Below are 15,803 nucleotides of genomic sequence, written 5' to 3'. Positions count from 1 at the left end.
TTCACACTTTCCCTTCATTTTGCTAAAAGCACTTTCCACAGGAAGTTGATCCCATCACGTGTGTTTTTATACACGTGTCTCAGCTGGCTAATGGCAGAGTAGGCATGAGAGCCCGGTTCCTGAGCAGTATCTCTGCTGGACACACAACTGAGGTGTTACACCTTGGTTCTGATGCCTCTTGCATGGCTCGCTCTGGGAAAAGTTAACAGAGGAAGGTGTGTCTCTCACAAAACTGCTTCAAATGATGCATGGAGTATCTTTAGAACTGGCTGATGTACACTGTTCTGTAAGGGTTAAGTTCTCAAAGGGGAATCCTTAGATAATAAAGAGCTCTTGGCAGTAGTCCTTGTGTGAAAAGTAGATCAAAGAAAAAGAGGTGGAGGAAATGTGCCTTTGTGCTTGGAAAGCCTCAGTGAGCAGAGCAACCCCTGAGGGATTCTTGGAGCAGCGCATGCATTTAGAGCATTCCTAAGGCTCTTCCTAGTAAAACAAGGAAGGAAAGGAACATTAAGTAGCCTCAAACATCAGAGGAGTTCAGGGGCAGCTCAGAGCATTTTCTTGTCCTCTTCACTTTAGCTATGTTGTGTAAAATTAAGCAATTGAAAATAATCTTATGAAATTGAATTCAGTGGGATCAAGTCCACATTCATTCATAATAATTCAATCAAAATCTGGATCTGAAAATTATATTTCCATTACTTTCTTGCTTGCATACACAGTTTCTCTTTTGCTGTCAGTTGCTGCAGTGCCATGCCATGGAAGCTGAAGAGTAGGGCCACAGACCTCCTGCCACAGCCAGCAAAATGCAGAGGCATCCTGAAGCTGATAACTGAGCATCTGCTAGACGACAACTCTCTAGCAATTGTGTCTCCCATTTCTCTTTTGCTTAGTTTTATTGGTACCTCTGGGCAGTTCACAGAGGGATTTTTTTGGTCTTTTAGCGTATGAATTCGTTGAAAAACTAAGTATTCTGTCTTATAGGAAGTAGTGATTTTAGAAATTTTGTTTGTAATAACAATGAAGACTCAAAACCTTAATGTTTTTCACAAACGAAATTGCTCCAAATTTATGCTTTAACTTAATCCAAATGAGTCATTTGGAATAGCAAGTCTGTTTTGATAGCACTGAAATATTTTCCTTCAGCTAAGTATTAAACCATTTTACTGCGTTAATGTTATAAACTTTGAACTCTCGGCATATTATGGAGTAAATAAGACACATTCTAACAAAATAACAGTTTCCATGTAAATATCTGGAATGTATTAGTATCTTCTCTTAATGAATGGAACTGGCATTCTCGCATGAAATCGTAGCATAAGAAAATAGTTACTGCCTAGGATTTTATGGTCATCATTTGAGAGTGAGGCTACTGTTAGTCTTTTGAGGTACTAATCTCTTCCTCTTTCTAACTCACTCTGTATCTATAGGCTTTACAACTTCCTTCACCTTCCCTTGCGACTAATCATGGGTGTCACGTCTGTACATGTGAATTCATACATAAATGTCTCCTTTTAATCTGCAGTTGAAAATCTCTATGAGTGTTGTTCTGAAGGAATATGACAATAATATTTCTTCCTCTAAATTTATTCCCAAAAGCACAACAATTTTCAAGTGCTGTTCCCTTGGAAAGCGAAAGTGTTGGGTATTCCTTCCAGGTTCTTTTCTGGAGCTGCGTGAAACCATCTATTAGAGTTGGACACATCAACTTTATCCACATCTAATATAAACCAGTCATCCAAACTAAGCTCCCTTAGTGATGGAGACTGCTTCTTTGGCAGTTTGTTTTAAAAAAGTGTCTTAAGGTTCATTTTCATGTTCCTTTCCTATAATGACAAAGTCAGCTTGAAAAGCTTGCATCTTTTCTCTTCCCGCAGCTTGTCATTGTTCTGGTTTTGTTTATGCAAACATCCGTGTGGCCAAACTATAAGCTAGATTGGTGACATTTTCTAGGTTAGTCTTTCAGTATTTTCAATGATAAAGTTTTCTTTAAGAATAAATATACAGCAGTTTTAATGCTGGAAACTTTAAAAAAAAAAAAAGCAGTTTAAAGGTTTGAAAAGGAAAGAAAATGTTTAAAAATGTTTAAAAGATCAGAAGAGTTTTTTTACTTTTTGATTCATTGAACACTTAGGATGTGGCAGATGCCCCATCCCTGGAGACTTTTAAGGCGAGGCTGCATCAGACCCTGGGCACCCTGATCTAGCTGTGGATGTTCTTGTTCATTGTAGGGGAGTCGGACTAGGTGGCCTTTAAAAGGTCCCTTCCAACTCTAAGAATTCTATGATTTTTTTTCTTATTGTTTTGGATGGTTTTTCTAAACCTGAGAAGATCTGTATTCCCTGTGAGAAAAACACACGATTCTTTTAATTTATTTTAAATTGTCTTTTTTCCCATTAATGTATATTGAGAAGCAAGGGGAGAAAATGAGCCATTGCCCCAGGAATGGTCAATTTTCAGATGTAAGTCTATAGCTCAGACCAATTGAATTCTACCAGGAACAGCAGAAGCTCTAGGTCATACAGACAGATCTCTTTTATTCATAGCTAACTTTGGTACAATCTGTTAACCCTCAGTATCATGTCTGTACACTAGCAGAGATGGAATGGATGCCTTTTCTACTAGCAATCACCCCAGCCTGAAGAGAGAAGAGAAAATAAGTAATAGAAATGGTAAAGCAAAATGGGGCTGCCCTATACAGTTGTCACAAAGGTCCTTGAAAAGCTTTTGAATGCTTTAGGTAGTATATATATATATGCTTCCTGGCAGCTTTAATAGAGGTGAAAATCAGTGCAAAACCTCACCCTTATTATCTGTGAGTAATAAGGAGCTACTATTATAAAAATAGACATGCGTAATGAACAGCTGTGCTATAAAAAGAGAAATCTTTCTAAGTTAATGTGACAATATATGCGGGCATGAGTATGCACATATATACACTACACAATTAGTAGATTAGAAGCACTCAGTAGATGGCATATTTTTGGACTTCAGAAAACGTTTTTGGCATGACATCTCAATTGTAATTAAAATAGTCATTCAGATCTATTTCAGTAGATGTACATGTACACTGAAAACGGCGTAATAAATCATAACTAGCAAGTCTATTCAAGGGCAGTATGCCAAGTAAGGGCAGTAGTATCAAGAGGAAGACCAAAGACATCTATCTTGAGTTCATCTAATGGGTAGATTTTACGAGAAAGATATAGGTGATATGGGCAAAACTTTTTGTGTGAGTTCGGTCTGGTAGCTGTTGTGCAATGGTGGCAACCTGTAGTGTACTAGACTGTGTGCCTGAGCTTAAATGATTCTTTTAAAATTATTGTAATATTTATTTATTTTTATGTGCAACTTAGAGGTTTTATTAGAAATGAAATTCCGGGGTTTGAAAGGATGAGTGCATGCTCTGCAGACCACTAGAGAGAATTGGACAACATGATTCAGGGTGCATCGCCATTCAGGAAAGGAACTGACCACTGAGTGACTGCATAGAGAAAGCAAGGAAATGAGAGACAAAGCAACATTTTGTGTAATGAGGGGCAGCCAGGAAGCAGGCATACTGTGAACAGCAGGAAGGAGGACAACAGGAATTTTATACAACTGTAAATGCCTAATCATTCTGTATGTCATGGAAATTGAAGATGGTCTTTGATATTCCAAGTGAACATGATAGCAGGAAGTTGCTCAGTTCCCAGTTACAAAAAGCTCTTCAGATTGATCCACTTCCCACCCTTCAGGAATGTTTCTTGTCAGCATTGTGCAGGACAGCAAGAAGGTAGCGTTCTGTCTTCTGAGGATGGGGTACCAGATAGGATTATAATAGTTGAACAGGTTTTCTGAAGTAAATAAGCAACTACCAGGGATAGTCAAGACCAGCATAAATGTCTCATTTTAGTTCCACAGAACGTAAATAATTTTAAAAATCTTCTAATGGTTCCAAAGAAGAAGGGTGTCCAGGATACATTCTTATGTTCCATTCATGTTCTGTACATGAAACAATACAGAAAGTAAAATAAAACTAAATAAATACTGTGAGTATTCTGCTAGTCAGGTTTGTTGTATAAGACTTACGGCTTTGTGAAACCCATGTCTATCTTCTCTGAGGAAGAGAGGCTGCATGGTTTGACTGGCCTCTAGCTTTTTAGAGGGGAAGCAACGTTTTAGATCTGATATGCCAGACTTGTATGGTTGGCATTAAATTAGCAATCAATGTGTAGGTAGTGATGGAAAGGTGAAGAATAAAAATAATTTGTTTAGAAGAGAGTCAAGATGTTGAGAACAAAATTAATCAAGGCTTAAAGGACTGAAAGAGAAGTTCTTTAACTACCTGTTTACCATTTTGATAAGGCTGGCTAATAAGCAAATGGAACTGAGGTGAAATTACTCATTTCTAAACATAAGTGCTAATAAGATGAAATTCCTCTGACTTGGAGGGAGGATTCCTGTGGCTGAAATAAAGGACAGAAATAGGTTGGGAACAACAGTACATTGCAAAAAATGACATTTCCTCTTTCCACAGCCATTGCACCAGATGATCTTTAAGGCCAAAAGATAAATTAATACCTAAAATAAATGCTGATGTGCTTGCTGATGACTGCTGTAGACTGCCAAATGCAATTTGAGACCTGGATAAAATACTAACTAACCTATCATGTGTAAGAGGAGAAAAAAGTTCTTAGTATCTGGAGGTGAATTCTTCAATCCAAGTGGCACATTGGAGATTTTCATTCTGCCAACATGAGATCTTCTTGGTGGATATTGAGTGGATTGCTATGTTTGAGTGGGAAACATTGTATCACATATTAGGGTATTGTGTTAGACTTACTGTCTGTAAACGAAGAGCTGAGCTAAGAACTAAGCTCAGGAGTAAAGCCAGGTGTTACCCAAGTGGAAATGACTGAAGCTTGAATACACTATTCTTTGCAAACAGAATAAAATCTAGAGCAGTCTCATATGCACTTAGACATAGATATTCAAATAAATGAACTTTACTGCCTAAATAACTTCTGAGCTGCTGTATCTGGATACTTCCAGAACATGCAAATCTCCCAAAGTTTAAAACAAAGTCGCAATAACTCAGTTGAATGAAAGATTGTGGACAGAAAAAATATAGATAATAATTTAGTTGAATGTGTAAATGGCTAGAAAGCTGCAAAGCCATAGCTGAAAGAGGAGGATCTGCTCATATTCAAATAATAATAAAGTAAAAAACTGGTATTGCTTGCATTAAAAAGAAGTTGGGAAGAAGAAGGTTTAGCAATAGAAAGAGGTAGCAGTAGAGTTAGGAAGTTTAGAAAAGTTTTCAAGTGCATTAGTAGCAAAAACATCTTAGTGACATTTGTTAATCAGTCATAGAAGTGTGATGTATGGTTATCAATAACAGAGGCAAACAGGGTTCAATAAATATGCCTTGTCTAGGAAAGAAAAAAACAGCAATTGATGCTTAATCATCACATACTAGTGATGAGAGAGTTTCCATAACAACATACAGATTTGTGGAAAAGCGGTTGTTAAAATGTTCAGTTTGTAAAACAACTGGTTGAGACAGCTTGTGCTCAAGAATTTTGAAAGAATTGGCTAGAGATCTTTAAAAGACACAAGTGTTGAGATACTGAAGAAATTCCATAGAACTGGAGGAAAGCTAATGTTGCATTAGTATTTAAAAAGGGTAAGTGGAATATGCTGGGTTTAGTCGTATACGCTGATATACTTCACTAGAGTAGAGAATATATGACTAGCTAGTGTGAGGATTGCTGCCTTGACATCAAACTGAGTAAAAATATCGGGACGCTTGATATGAGATCAAAGAACTAGAGAAAGGTTTATAATTGCTTGTCAATCAAAACAGCTTATTAAAAAAGATGATTTGTTGCAGCATCATTTTTAAATGAGTTTACAAGTTTGAGAAAAGTCATGGTGTGAATGTAGGATGTTCTGTTTTCAGTCGCGTACTTACACTGATAACACTTGATAAATAACTCTGGGCTCGTACAAATTGGTATTTCACATGTAGGTTTAAAATAAAAGTATAAATAGTAATAATTGCCAATTAACCCTGCTTATAAGAGTCAATTCTGGGCTGTGTGCTATCTGACAGCTTTAGAAGTGAGTCATAAGACAACATGAAAACTGTATTGATAATCTGCTGATAACATAAAGACTAAGATATGAAGTGATAAGTCAGAGTGCAACTTGCCAACACAGTAAAACTGTGTATTTGAAAGGCAAAGAATGGAGATAGAAGGGGTGGAAATGCCTTTTCTGAAATGAAAGATGCCAGGGAGAGATTTGATGTCGCAGTGGGTAATCACCTAAGAGGAATTTTTTTGACCAAAATGACCGATGAGATTTTATCACAGATAAACAAGGAGATCTCAGGAGAGAGCAGAATGGCCTTTCTGTATCACATGAGATTAGTGTGCAGTGACGTTTGCCTTTGAGCAAGAATCTTGAAAAATTGAGAGGGCTGTAAGAAGATCCCAAGATATTGCTTCTTATAATGAGCTTTGGTGAAACTGCATTTTGTCATATTGCTCCTCTTTTTGATCACTACTGTGATGTATCTGAGCAGAGTACAGAGAGCAATGATGTAAGCAAGGCACGCAGACCAACTAATGAGCAAAGAATAAGGAGTTTAACAGCAGGCAGCAGGAGATCACGGTGACGTTTTCAAGGTGAAAGGTTAACAGCTTAAAGTTGTAAATACTCATGAAGGAGAGAGAGTATTTATTGAACTGAAAGTGGAAGGTTTAGGAGTAATTGAAAAATACTAGGATAGGTAGTAGACACAGAGTCTTCTTTGTCTAGTCTGACTTCCTGACAGATCTATTAGTCAGTGCATTAGCTTGTCTCCTAAGAGAAGCAGTGAGAAATATTGAGTTGCTATTTTGATATTGCAAGGGACAAAACACTAGAAGATGCTCTAAATGAAGTTCCTATCTTGGCAGGAATATGGCTTGGCTGAACTGGAGTTGACTTCCCATCATGAGTTCTATAAGTGTTTTCTGTAGTTTTCTTTTTTTTTGCAAAGTAGCATCAGGATTCAGAAAAAATTTCAGCCCTGCGGGTGTCTGAATGCATTTTCTGCAAGATACTGAAAGAAATGGAATTACCTTCTGAGTGCTGGAGGCTTCTGGTTTTACTGCGTTCTATTACAGAAAAAGCGATGGATTTGTGCTACACTGTTAAGAGATTCCACATTTTTGTGGTGACAGTTGAGTATTGTTACATTTAATGTTTCTTCCTGATCATTTTATGTTCCTTAATGGCTGGCTTAACCTATAATCACAGATTTCCTCTTCATCTTTTATTTCCTGTCACTTATATCATTGCTTTTTGCTGATGAAGACAGAGAAATCAGGTAGTTAAACAAGATGGTCCTTATTTGTTTAATGTTGACATTTGTGTCACATGAGAATTGCAGACAAGCGTGTAAGAGAGGATTACGATGTGGGGTTATTGGAAGCACCTCTGGAGCTCATAGTTTCACAGAAAAGTGAAGTATAGTTTCTGTTTGTGACTGTATTTGCTAGATCTTCAGTTCAGAGAGGCTGAATGAGCATGAAAGTAATTGAAATATAAATAGACTGGAATATTACAAAACTACTTTCCAGATCTCATGCATGTGTTAATCACTGAGCCCTCTTCTGCTTGTTAGTAGCCAGAAATCTTTTGCTACGAGAAAATAAGGGGATGGGTACATATTTCTGTGAGCAGCTTCCTCACAAGGAAAGTGGAGGGGCAGGCACTGATCCCTGCTCTCTGGTAATAGCATTAGGACCCAGGAGAACGGCATGGAGCTGCATCAGGGAGAGTCGGTTTGGGGATAGGAAAAGGTTCTTCACCAGAGGAGGGTGAGGTGCTGGCACAGGATCCCTAGGGCAGTGATTGTGACACCAAGCAGCCAGAGTTCAAGGAGCATTTGGACAACACTCTAGGACACAAAGTTTGAATTTGGGTGGTTCTGTGTGGAGTCAGAAGTTGGACTAGATGGTCTTAGTGGGTCCCTTCCAACTCAGGATACTCTGCCATTCTATTTATTGCTGTGGCTTGATAGCTGTTCTAATTGTCCTTTACTCTGTAGAATGTGAAGATGGACAGCTGTCTTTAGTACTATAATAAAAGATGGAATTCACATAATATGAAACATTTTGTAGTATTTTACTCACTGTGGGATGGACATTGTCAAATGTATTAAAATGAAAATACTTGTAGCAGTTTAAAATCAGACCAGATATTGCTAATAAATAAACCTAAAAGCAGTGATAAGCTTAAGAAAATTGAACACATTTTCAAGATTCTTTTTTCTTTTTTCTTTTTTATTTTTCAGATACTACTGTGTGTTTTCATAAAACCATTGTACCAACTAATCCTATTTTGAATAGCTTAGCTGTTGTCAATGGCAGTATGCATCCTTGTCTCAAGTGCAATTATTTGTTTTGCTTTCGACAACATTAATCTGATTCAGAAAAACACTTTGGTTTAAAAATACCTAATGTTAGCATGCTGGATTTAATATTCCCATTGAAGAATGAAGTAGAAAACAATATTGCCTTTTATATTTTCTGAGATTTTGATCTTTTTTTTCCAACACAACCAAACTTTACAACAGAACTCTAAGATTTGATATGAATAAAAATGCACAAATGCATATGTATTGATGTCATAATATGATCAAATGTCATAATTGTCAGCGAAGGGTTTTTTTAGTTATATGACAAAGGGATTTGTGAGATAGAGCAACAGAAGTAGATTAATAAGAATTGTATTAAAGAGGCTACATATTACTGGATATCAGATACAAGGAAGTTACCTGATTCCTTTGAAAGTACCAGCCTTTATACATGGCAGTTAGGAAGAAATCTGTTTGCTGGATGTGTGAGTAATGCAAAGGTTTCATTAATGTTAGTTAATGTGTTTCCAGAATAAAAGATGTTGTCACCGGCAGGCAGCCGTGTGCCTGCTATTCAGCTGTACAGTTGCTACAACACAGGCATTACTGGAACACAGTGTCTCTTTAGGAGTTATATACTGATAAAAAGAAGGGTAGATAAAGAATAGCAAAGAACACAATAGTAAATAAAATATTTTGTTGTAGAAGTGGCAGACTATTTTGAAACATCATCAGGACAGTATTACTTCAGTACACTGTGATGAGGGTGGATTGATACAATGAGCCTCTGTTAAATCTATGTTCATGTTTAACAATAAGGGAGTATAGTTTTGTGTGGAAACATCAAATTCTTCCCATTTTTGTTTTGTTTTAGTTGTTATCTCCTGTTCTGGATTGCATGAAGTAAACTCTCCTACACCAAATCCACCTGAGAAATTCTCCCTGATAAGAAATAAGATGGCGTCATTTCATCAGCCTTCTGAACAAGGTACCACAAGTCCTCTTCTGCACATTCTCCTTATTTCTACTTCAGCATCTAGGTGCAAGTGAGATGCTGGGAGTCAGAAGGATCCTTCACCAGAAAGCTGTGCCACTGGGTTCCTGGCTAGAAATGGCAAAACGACTCAGAAAAACTAGTGTAACCTTAGGGGAATTCTTCACTTCATTATTAAAATAAAATAAAAATCTTCCCTATCACTGCAGTGAAATACACCAGATTTGGGCTAGGAAGTTCTTTAAACAAAAGCTACTTAGTAGAGCTATAGCAACCACAGACTAAGGTAGCTTTCCTGACACCAAGTGAAGTTTTTTTCCAATTGGAGTTTTCATTTCTCTAGGGATTTTTAAAAGAACAGTGAGCTGAACAAAAATGCTTGTGAGATAGGTAGAATGTACTTGGTCTTACTGTGTTGTCTGGATAAATTGAGCAAATGCCACGTTTCATAAACACTTGAGAAAGGAGCCTGTTACCATCCATGGTGTGGAAATGTGGGAATTGAAGGGACAGCTTTCCATTTAGTGAAATAATCAAGTAATCATTTAGGTTGGAAGAGACCTCTTCAGATCACCTAGTCCACTTCCTCAGTGAGGGTCACCAAGAGCAAGCTGTCCATGACCACATCCAGCTGGGCTTTCAATACCTTCTGAGATGGCAAATGCACAACTTAAATGTGCTGTGTATTTCCCATGTTTTACCACTCTCAAGTGTTTTCTTATGTTCAGAATGAATTTCCTGGTTTTTTACTTTATGGCAATTACCTATTTTTTCTGCATTGGGTAGTAGTGAGAATTGTCTGGTTTTCTCTTCATTCACTCCCATTAGGTGTCTATATACATTGATAAAAAGCCCCCATGAGCCTCCTCTGTTCCAGACTGAACAGTTCCACTCAGCCTCTCCTCATTTATGATCCAGTCCCTCAACCATATTTGTGGGCCTGTACTGGACTCATTACAGCAAGCCTGTTATCTTTCTTGATACAGAAGATGTGGGAGATCACAGCCTGTTCCAAGCAACTGTGATATGCAACTCCATAACATCCGTATTTCTCTAACTTCTGCATGCTCGGTGGTGTGTGTAAACATAGTTGCAATTAAACTTAAAAATTAGGTGAACTACTTTGTCTGTTGTACTCAGAAGGTGCTTTTTTCCCATGACAGCTTTCATTACATTTTTTTTCTGAAAGTTTAAGCACGACAAATCCTCTGGAGACTCTTTTTATTTTATTCTGTCCCACTTATGTTGCCTGTGCAACAACCTATCACTGTTATATTCCTGACTTTAATTCTGTTCTTAATTTCTACCTTCTCTTCTTCCAAGCAGTAGGGCTACCAAAGAGATAAAATTGTGTCACTTATGAGTACAAGGTCTGAATACCCTCTGAATGACAAGATCCCAAATATGAACGTTCACTCTTATGGTTTCTCATATGGCCTGTGGGTCCTCAAGTTATTACTGTAATATTATTATAACTACTAAAAATAAATATTGTGCAAGTTAATATCAGCTTACTGTATCTATTCAGCTCTATTCTGTGTGGGAGAGCTTTGTACAACTAACATCTCTTCAGGGAGTTTGTATTAGATTGATGAGAGAACAGTGAATTACTTGTCTGGTTTATAATATGCTGATTATGAAAAATTCTGACCAGGATGATCTAGTGTTCTCAGTGCTGTGAATGGACTCTGGAGTTGTTAGGAGGGCATTCTTGTCTATCTTGCATGAGAAAAGCAAAAATGCTGGGGGAAAATAAAGAAAAGAAAAGAAAAGAAAAATATATATATAAAGCTTGCATTGCTCAGCTATTCTGCTTGAGATCTTAGGGCTTCTTTTGTTCCTCTCTGTTAAAATGCTAAATCCTTACAGTTTCAACATCCTTGCTGCAGTAGGTAGTATTCTCATTTGGAATGTTATGCTCTTAGGTTGCTTCAAAATAATGCCTCCTATTTATTTCCATGAAAACTACAACAGATACAAAGAGCACAGTAACACTATTTGATAGAGCAAATTCTTATCTACAAAATGCTATTTTTCAAAATATTCAACACCATTAGCTGTGCACCATTGCCAGAGCTGGCATGCCGCACTTGTAACAATGTGCACCAGCAGAGCTGATATGCAGTTGCTGTCGCCACTGCTGAAACACACTACCCACTGCCTCAGTGTGCTCACATCCACTGTTTGGTCTTCGTAACTGTTCAGCAAGTATCAATGAATGTCAATGGGTGCAACTTTTTCCACACAGAGGATTTCAATTACACACTTCTGTTTCGTATACGCTTCTGTCAGACACCATTTTGTCAGACTGCCCCTCTGCATATCTATCATACACCAATAAAATTTAATGGAATATTGGTGGGGAAGGTTCCACCTCTACTGCCATACCACCAACATCCCCATCTGACTTTGTTGGCCAACATTATAAAATAGGAGGCATTACCTTTGAAGCAGCCCATGTACCGGTGGGATGACTATCTACTAATGTAAATTCACTGTTGATTCTGGTGAGAAGATGCTGATTTACTTCTGCTAAGAATCTGCAGAGCTATTTTTCTCTCCAGTATGTTTCTTCACCTGCCCTGGAAGAGATTCCTTTTCGCTATTGTGCAAGGCAGCTTTCTCTTTTCCCTTCTGATCTTTCATTTCTTGAGAGAGACTCCATGCACTGCAGATCTCCTCATTCACATCCCAGCATAGGCCCACTACTTGAACTGGATAAAGCCTCAATGAAAACTTTCACTTCTTGCAACAGAAATCTCTTGTATCATCGGCTCAAGCTGCTCATGGACGACGTCTACAGATGGTTTTGGAAAACCAGACTGGGTGTTATCTTCAGTCAGTGTCCTGGTGTCTCAGGAGAGGCAGCAGCTGCTTCTGGAAAACAGCTCCTCCCAAGGAGGTGTTGAAGGTAGGCAGAGTTACAGTTTTCCCCCCAGTAGACATTTGCTTTCTCCCGGGACCAGTAATAGCCATGGGCAGCAGCAATAGAAGTTGACAGACTGAGACCTCAGTCACATATCTTTAAAAATACTGCCATATGATGGTTCTGGTGTGCAACTATTAGGAGCGTTGTCTGTGCCCAAGAGAATCTGCCACTGAGAGCCTTGTAATTTATATTATCCTTATATGTACTGCCTGCCTTATGTATGCATGTACCCTGTATCTAGCCAGCTCAATTTTATACTCATTTTGTTTCTCTGTGTTTTAGCATTTGCTGCTTCTGCTTACACATAGATTTTTGCTGGGAAACTCAATCCTTTACAAGCCAGGTCTGGCTCCTCGTGTCTGCTGGCTGACTTGAGAAGTCTTTGGCTTTTGTTTTGTTGGACATCTTCACTCTGCTTTGTTTGATTTCTTCTCTTCTTATTCCTTCTATTGCTTCTTTATGTACTTCCCTCCTTTACTTTAGTCTCTTTTCTTTCTGTTATTTTTACTTATTTATGCATAGTCCTCTGCTTTCTTCTTGAGATCTTTCTTCAAACCCTTTATCCATTTTCTTATTATTGTAGCTCTTCCATTCACAGTGTGTTGGTTTTTTTTTTCTTTTCTTTTTCTTCTCACAGGAGACATTTTTCTTCTGAACAGCAGTAGGCTGCCAGATAGATGCAAGTTCAGCCTACATAGCCCAATCATGCTTGGGAGCGTGGACTCTTGTTTGCTGGAACTAGCCGTATATTCACAGGATGCTGTTCCTCTCCTCCAGAGGTTCACAGTTGAAATCAGATATGTGGACACAAACAGAAATGTAACAATTTCTCTGAAAGGTGACCGTGAGGAGGATGCCGGGTAAGACAATCAATTTGCAGCTCTTTAGACTTCAAATTGCAGGGCAGGGTGGAGTCCCTCCGGACCACTGATTTTCAATGTTTTCCTTGAGATTATTGCTTCTGTTGGAGCAGAAAATAAAAGTTTAGCTATCAGGACTGAGTTGTGCTGCTTCCTGATGGGACATCTCTAACAGACGCAGGTTTTGCGTGTCCCCTTTGCAAGGAACACATCTAATTAGGAATCATTCTTTCTCCCTCATATTCAGGAGGGTCGAGAGTGGCTGAGTCCCTCACTGATTCTAGGACTATAGAATTTAAAATGCACTCAGTCCAAAGGCTGTGTTGGCAAAATGTCTGATATCTCTAAGTATTCAAAGGGTCCTGTTATATTCAGATTTTGAGATAGGGCTAACCCTGCCTCTTTTGTAATTTCTTCCTTCTGTGTGCTAAGTTCAGGAGCATCCTCCTGTTGTTTTATCTGTAGAGTTCAGAGAGTGGAAAAGCAAAGGCTGAAGGTGAGAAGAGGTGAAGGAAAAAAGGAAAGAGAATTGCAGCATCTTGGATCTTGTCCTGTATTTTCTACTCTTTGATCTTTCCCACGTTTATTTTTTCATTCCTGCATGAAGCAGAATGCAGTGAGGAGAAGAAATGGGTAAAGGGAATGAATCACAACAGGAAAAGAAGGAGAAAGGTCCACATGTCATCTGATTTTGCCATTTTCCACGTGCCTGCTTTTTCCTTTGCTGCAATCTGTCTTGTAAGAACCTGGGTCAGGCACACAACAGAGCTTTTTATTTCCATCACCTGACTGACTCCCATGGAGAACTTAAGCAATAGATCCCAGTGCTTGTTTCGTTTGAATTCTTTGGCACTTCTCAGGCTGCCATGGAGATCTTCAGCCAAGACTTCTGGTCAGCCAAAGAAAGCAGAATTTGACTAAGAAAACTTACTTTACTTCAGATCCATCTCTCACTCCTACTTTTAGCTATTGCTCACTTCCTTCCTGGCTACTCCTTCCTCTTCTTTTTGCCAGTTTCACAAGGAATCTGTTACATTTTCTGGGATAAATTTCTAATGTTCTTTTTCACCTGCTTTAAGTATTTGACAATCCTCTGCTTGCCTAAGCAACTGCAGCCACAGTTCCCCAGGATTAACTCATAAATACCCTTTGAGGTACCTACCTGCCCTACAGGACAGCAAAACATAAAATTACATAAAATTATTGTCTAAAAGTGATGACATTTACACACCTTGTAATGGAGTTAGCATCACTGGAAATTGGTATGACCATTGGTATTACTTAGTGAAATGAGGCACTGGTAAGCACTGAGGCTTTAGTTTTAAGAATTTAAAGGTGGAAGGTGACCAACTCCTCTTTTAAATCAAAACAGAAAGGAGAGGAAGGAAGAAACACAAAATAGAGTTAGGAAATATTTTAGGCCAAATATCCTTACTTTACCTTACTTTATGGAGCAACTCTTTAAAATCTCTGCACAGTTCCAGAAAAATTTGAATGTGCAGGAGAACAGAATTTATTTCTACACCGTGTTTGAGCTGCTTCTTATTAAGCAGGTACTCTGAAATAAGCAGTCTTTCTGTGATTAAGATTTAAACAATATTGGTTGTTAAGAACAGAGACCATTCTGAAACATTTCCACTTTCCAAAGGGAGTAGAAGTTATACAGGCTTTCGTGTGTTACCCAATCACTGCTGCACGATTTGGAGAATAAGAGGAAGATAATGAGGAAGTGACCTAGAGATCAATCATGGAATCATAGAATGGCCTGGGTTGAAAAGGACCTCAATGATCATCTAGTTTCAACCCCCTTGCCATGGGCAGGGTTGCTAACCACTAGACCAGGCTGCCCAGAGCCACATCCAGCCTGGCCTTGAATGCCTCCAGGGATGGGGCATCCACAACTTCTCTGGGCAACCTGTTCCAGTGTGTCACCACCCTCTGAGTGAAAAACTTTCTCCTGATATCTAACCTAAATCTCTGTCTTAGTTTAAAACCATTCCCCCTTGTCCTATCATTATCAACCCAGGTTAACAGTCATTCCCCCTCCTGCTTATATTCTCCCTTCAAGTATTGGAAGGCCACAATGAGGTCTCCCCAGAGCCTTCTCTTCTCCAAGCTAAACAAGTCCAGTTTCTTCAACCTTACTTCCTAAGAGAGATGCTCCAGCTCTCTGATCATCCTAGTGACCCTCCTCTAACCTGTTCCAAGAGCCCTATGTCTTTCTTGTGCTGGAGGCCCCAAGCCTGGATGCAGTACTCCAGATGGGGCCTCACAAGAGCTGAGTAGAGAGGGACAATCACCTCCCCCTCCCTGCTGGCCACTCCTTTTTTAATGCAGCCCAAGAAACAGCTGGCCTTCTGGGCTGCCAGCGCATGCTGCTGGCTCATGTCCAGCTTCTCGTCCATCAGGACCTTCAAGTCCTTCTCCATAGGGCTGCTCTCAAGGAGCAATTCCCCCAGTCTGTATAAATACCTGGGATTGCCATATAGCTAATCTGAATGTCTGGAAGCACCTAAGGTCATTTGGAATTAATAAATTAGGTGTCCAACTCCCTAAGCCTTTGAAAGGGAATAGTCTGGTAAGCGTCCTCAGAAAATGCCTAATACATACTGACAGCAATGAGCACAGCTA

General features: G+C 38.9%; 1 protein-coding gene across 3 annotated transcripts in view; it reads left to right on the top strand.

The window, feature by feature from the left end:
- The window catches only part of LTK (leukocyte receptor tyrosine kinase), an 86,802-nt gene that overhangs the window by 26,955 nt on the left and 44,044 nt on the right, over positions 1-15,803 (top strand). For all 3 annotated transcript variants that reach the window (XR_002440830.1, XM_021403671.1, XM_021403672.1), the window contains 3 exons: positions 9,264-9,377; positions 12,139-12,294; positions 12,950-13,172. Coding sequence is in view for 2 of the 3 variants with exons in the window: in XM_021403671.1 (XP_021259346.1) it covers positions 9,264-9,377; positions 12,139-12,294; positions 12,950-13,172 (493 nt within the window). In the remaining variant the exon portion in view is untranslated. The remainder of the gene's footprint in view (positions 1-9,263; positions 9,378-12,138; positions 12,295-12,949; positions 13,173-15,803) is intronic.

This window comes from Numida meleagris, chromosome 6 (genome assembly GCF_002078875.1).
Source record: "Numida meleagris isolate 19003 breed g44 Domestic line chromosome 6, NumMel1.0, whole genome shotgun sequence".
Taxonomy (NCBI): domain Eukaryota; kingdom Metazoa; phylum Chordata; class Aves; order Galliformes; family Numididae; genus Numida; species Numida meleagris.
The sequence above is the reverse complement of the archived record's forward strand: the minus strand, read 5'-3'. Positions and strand labels throughout refer to the sequence as shown.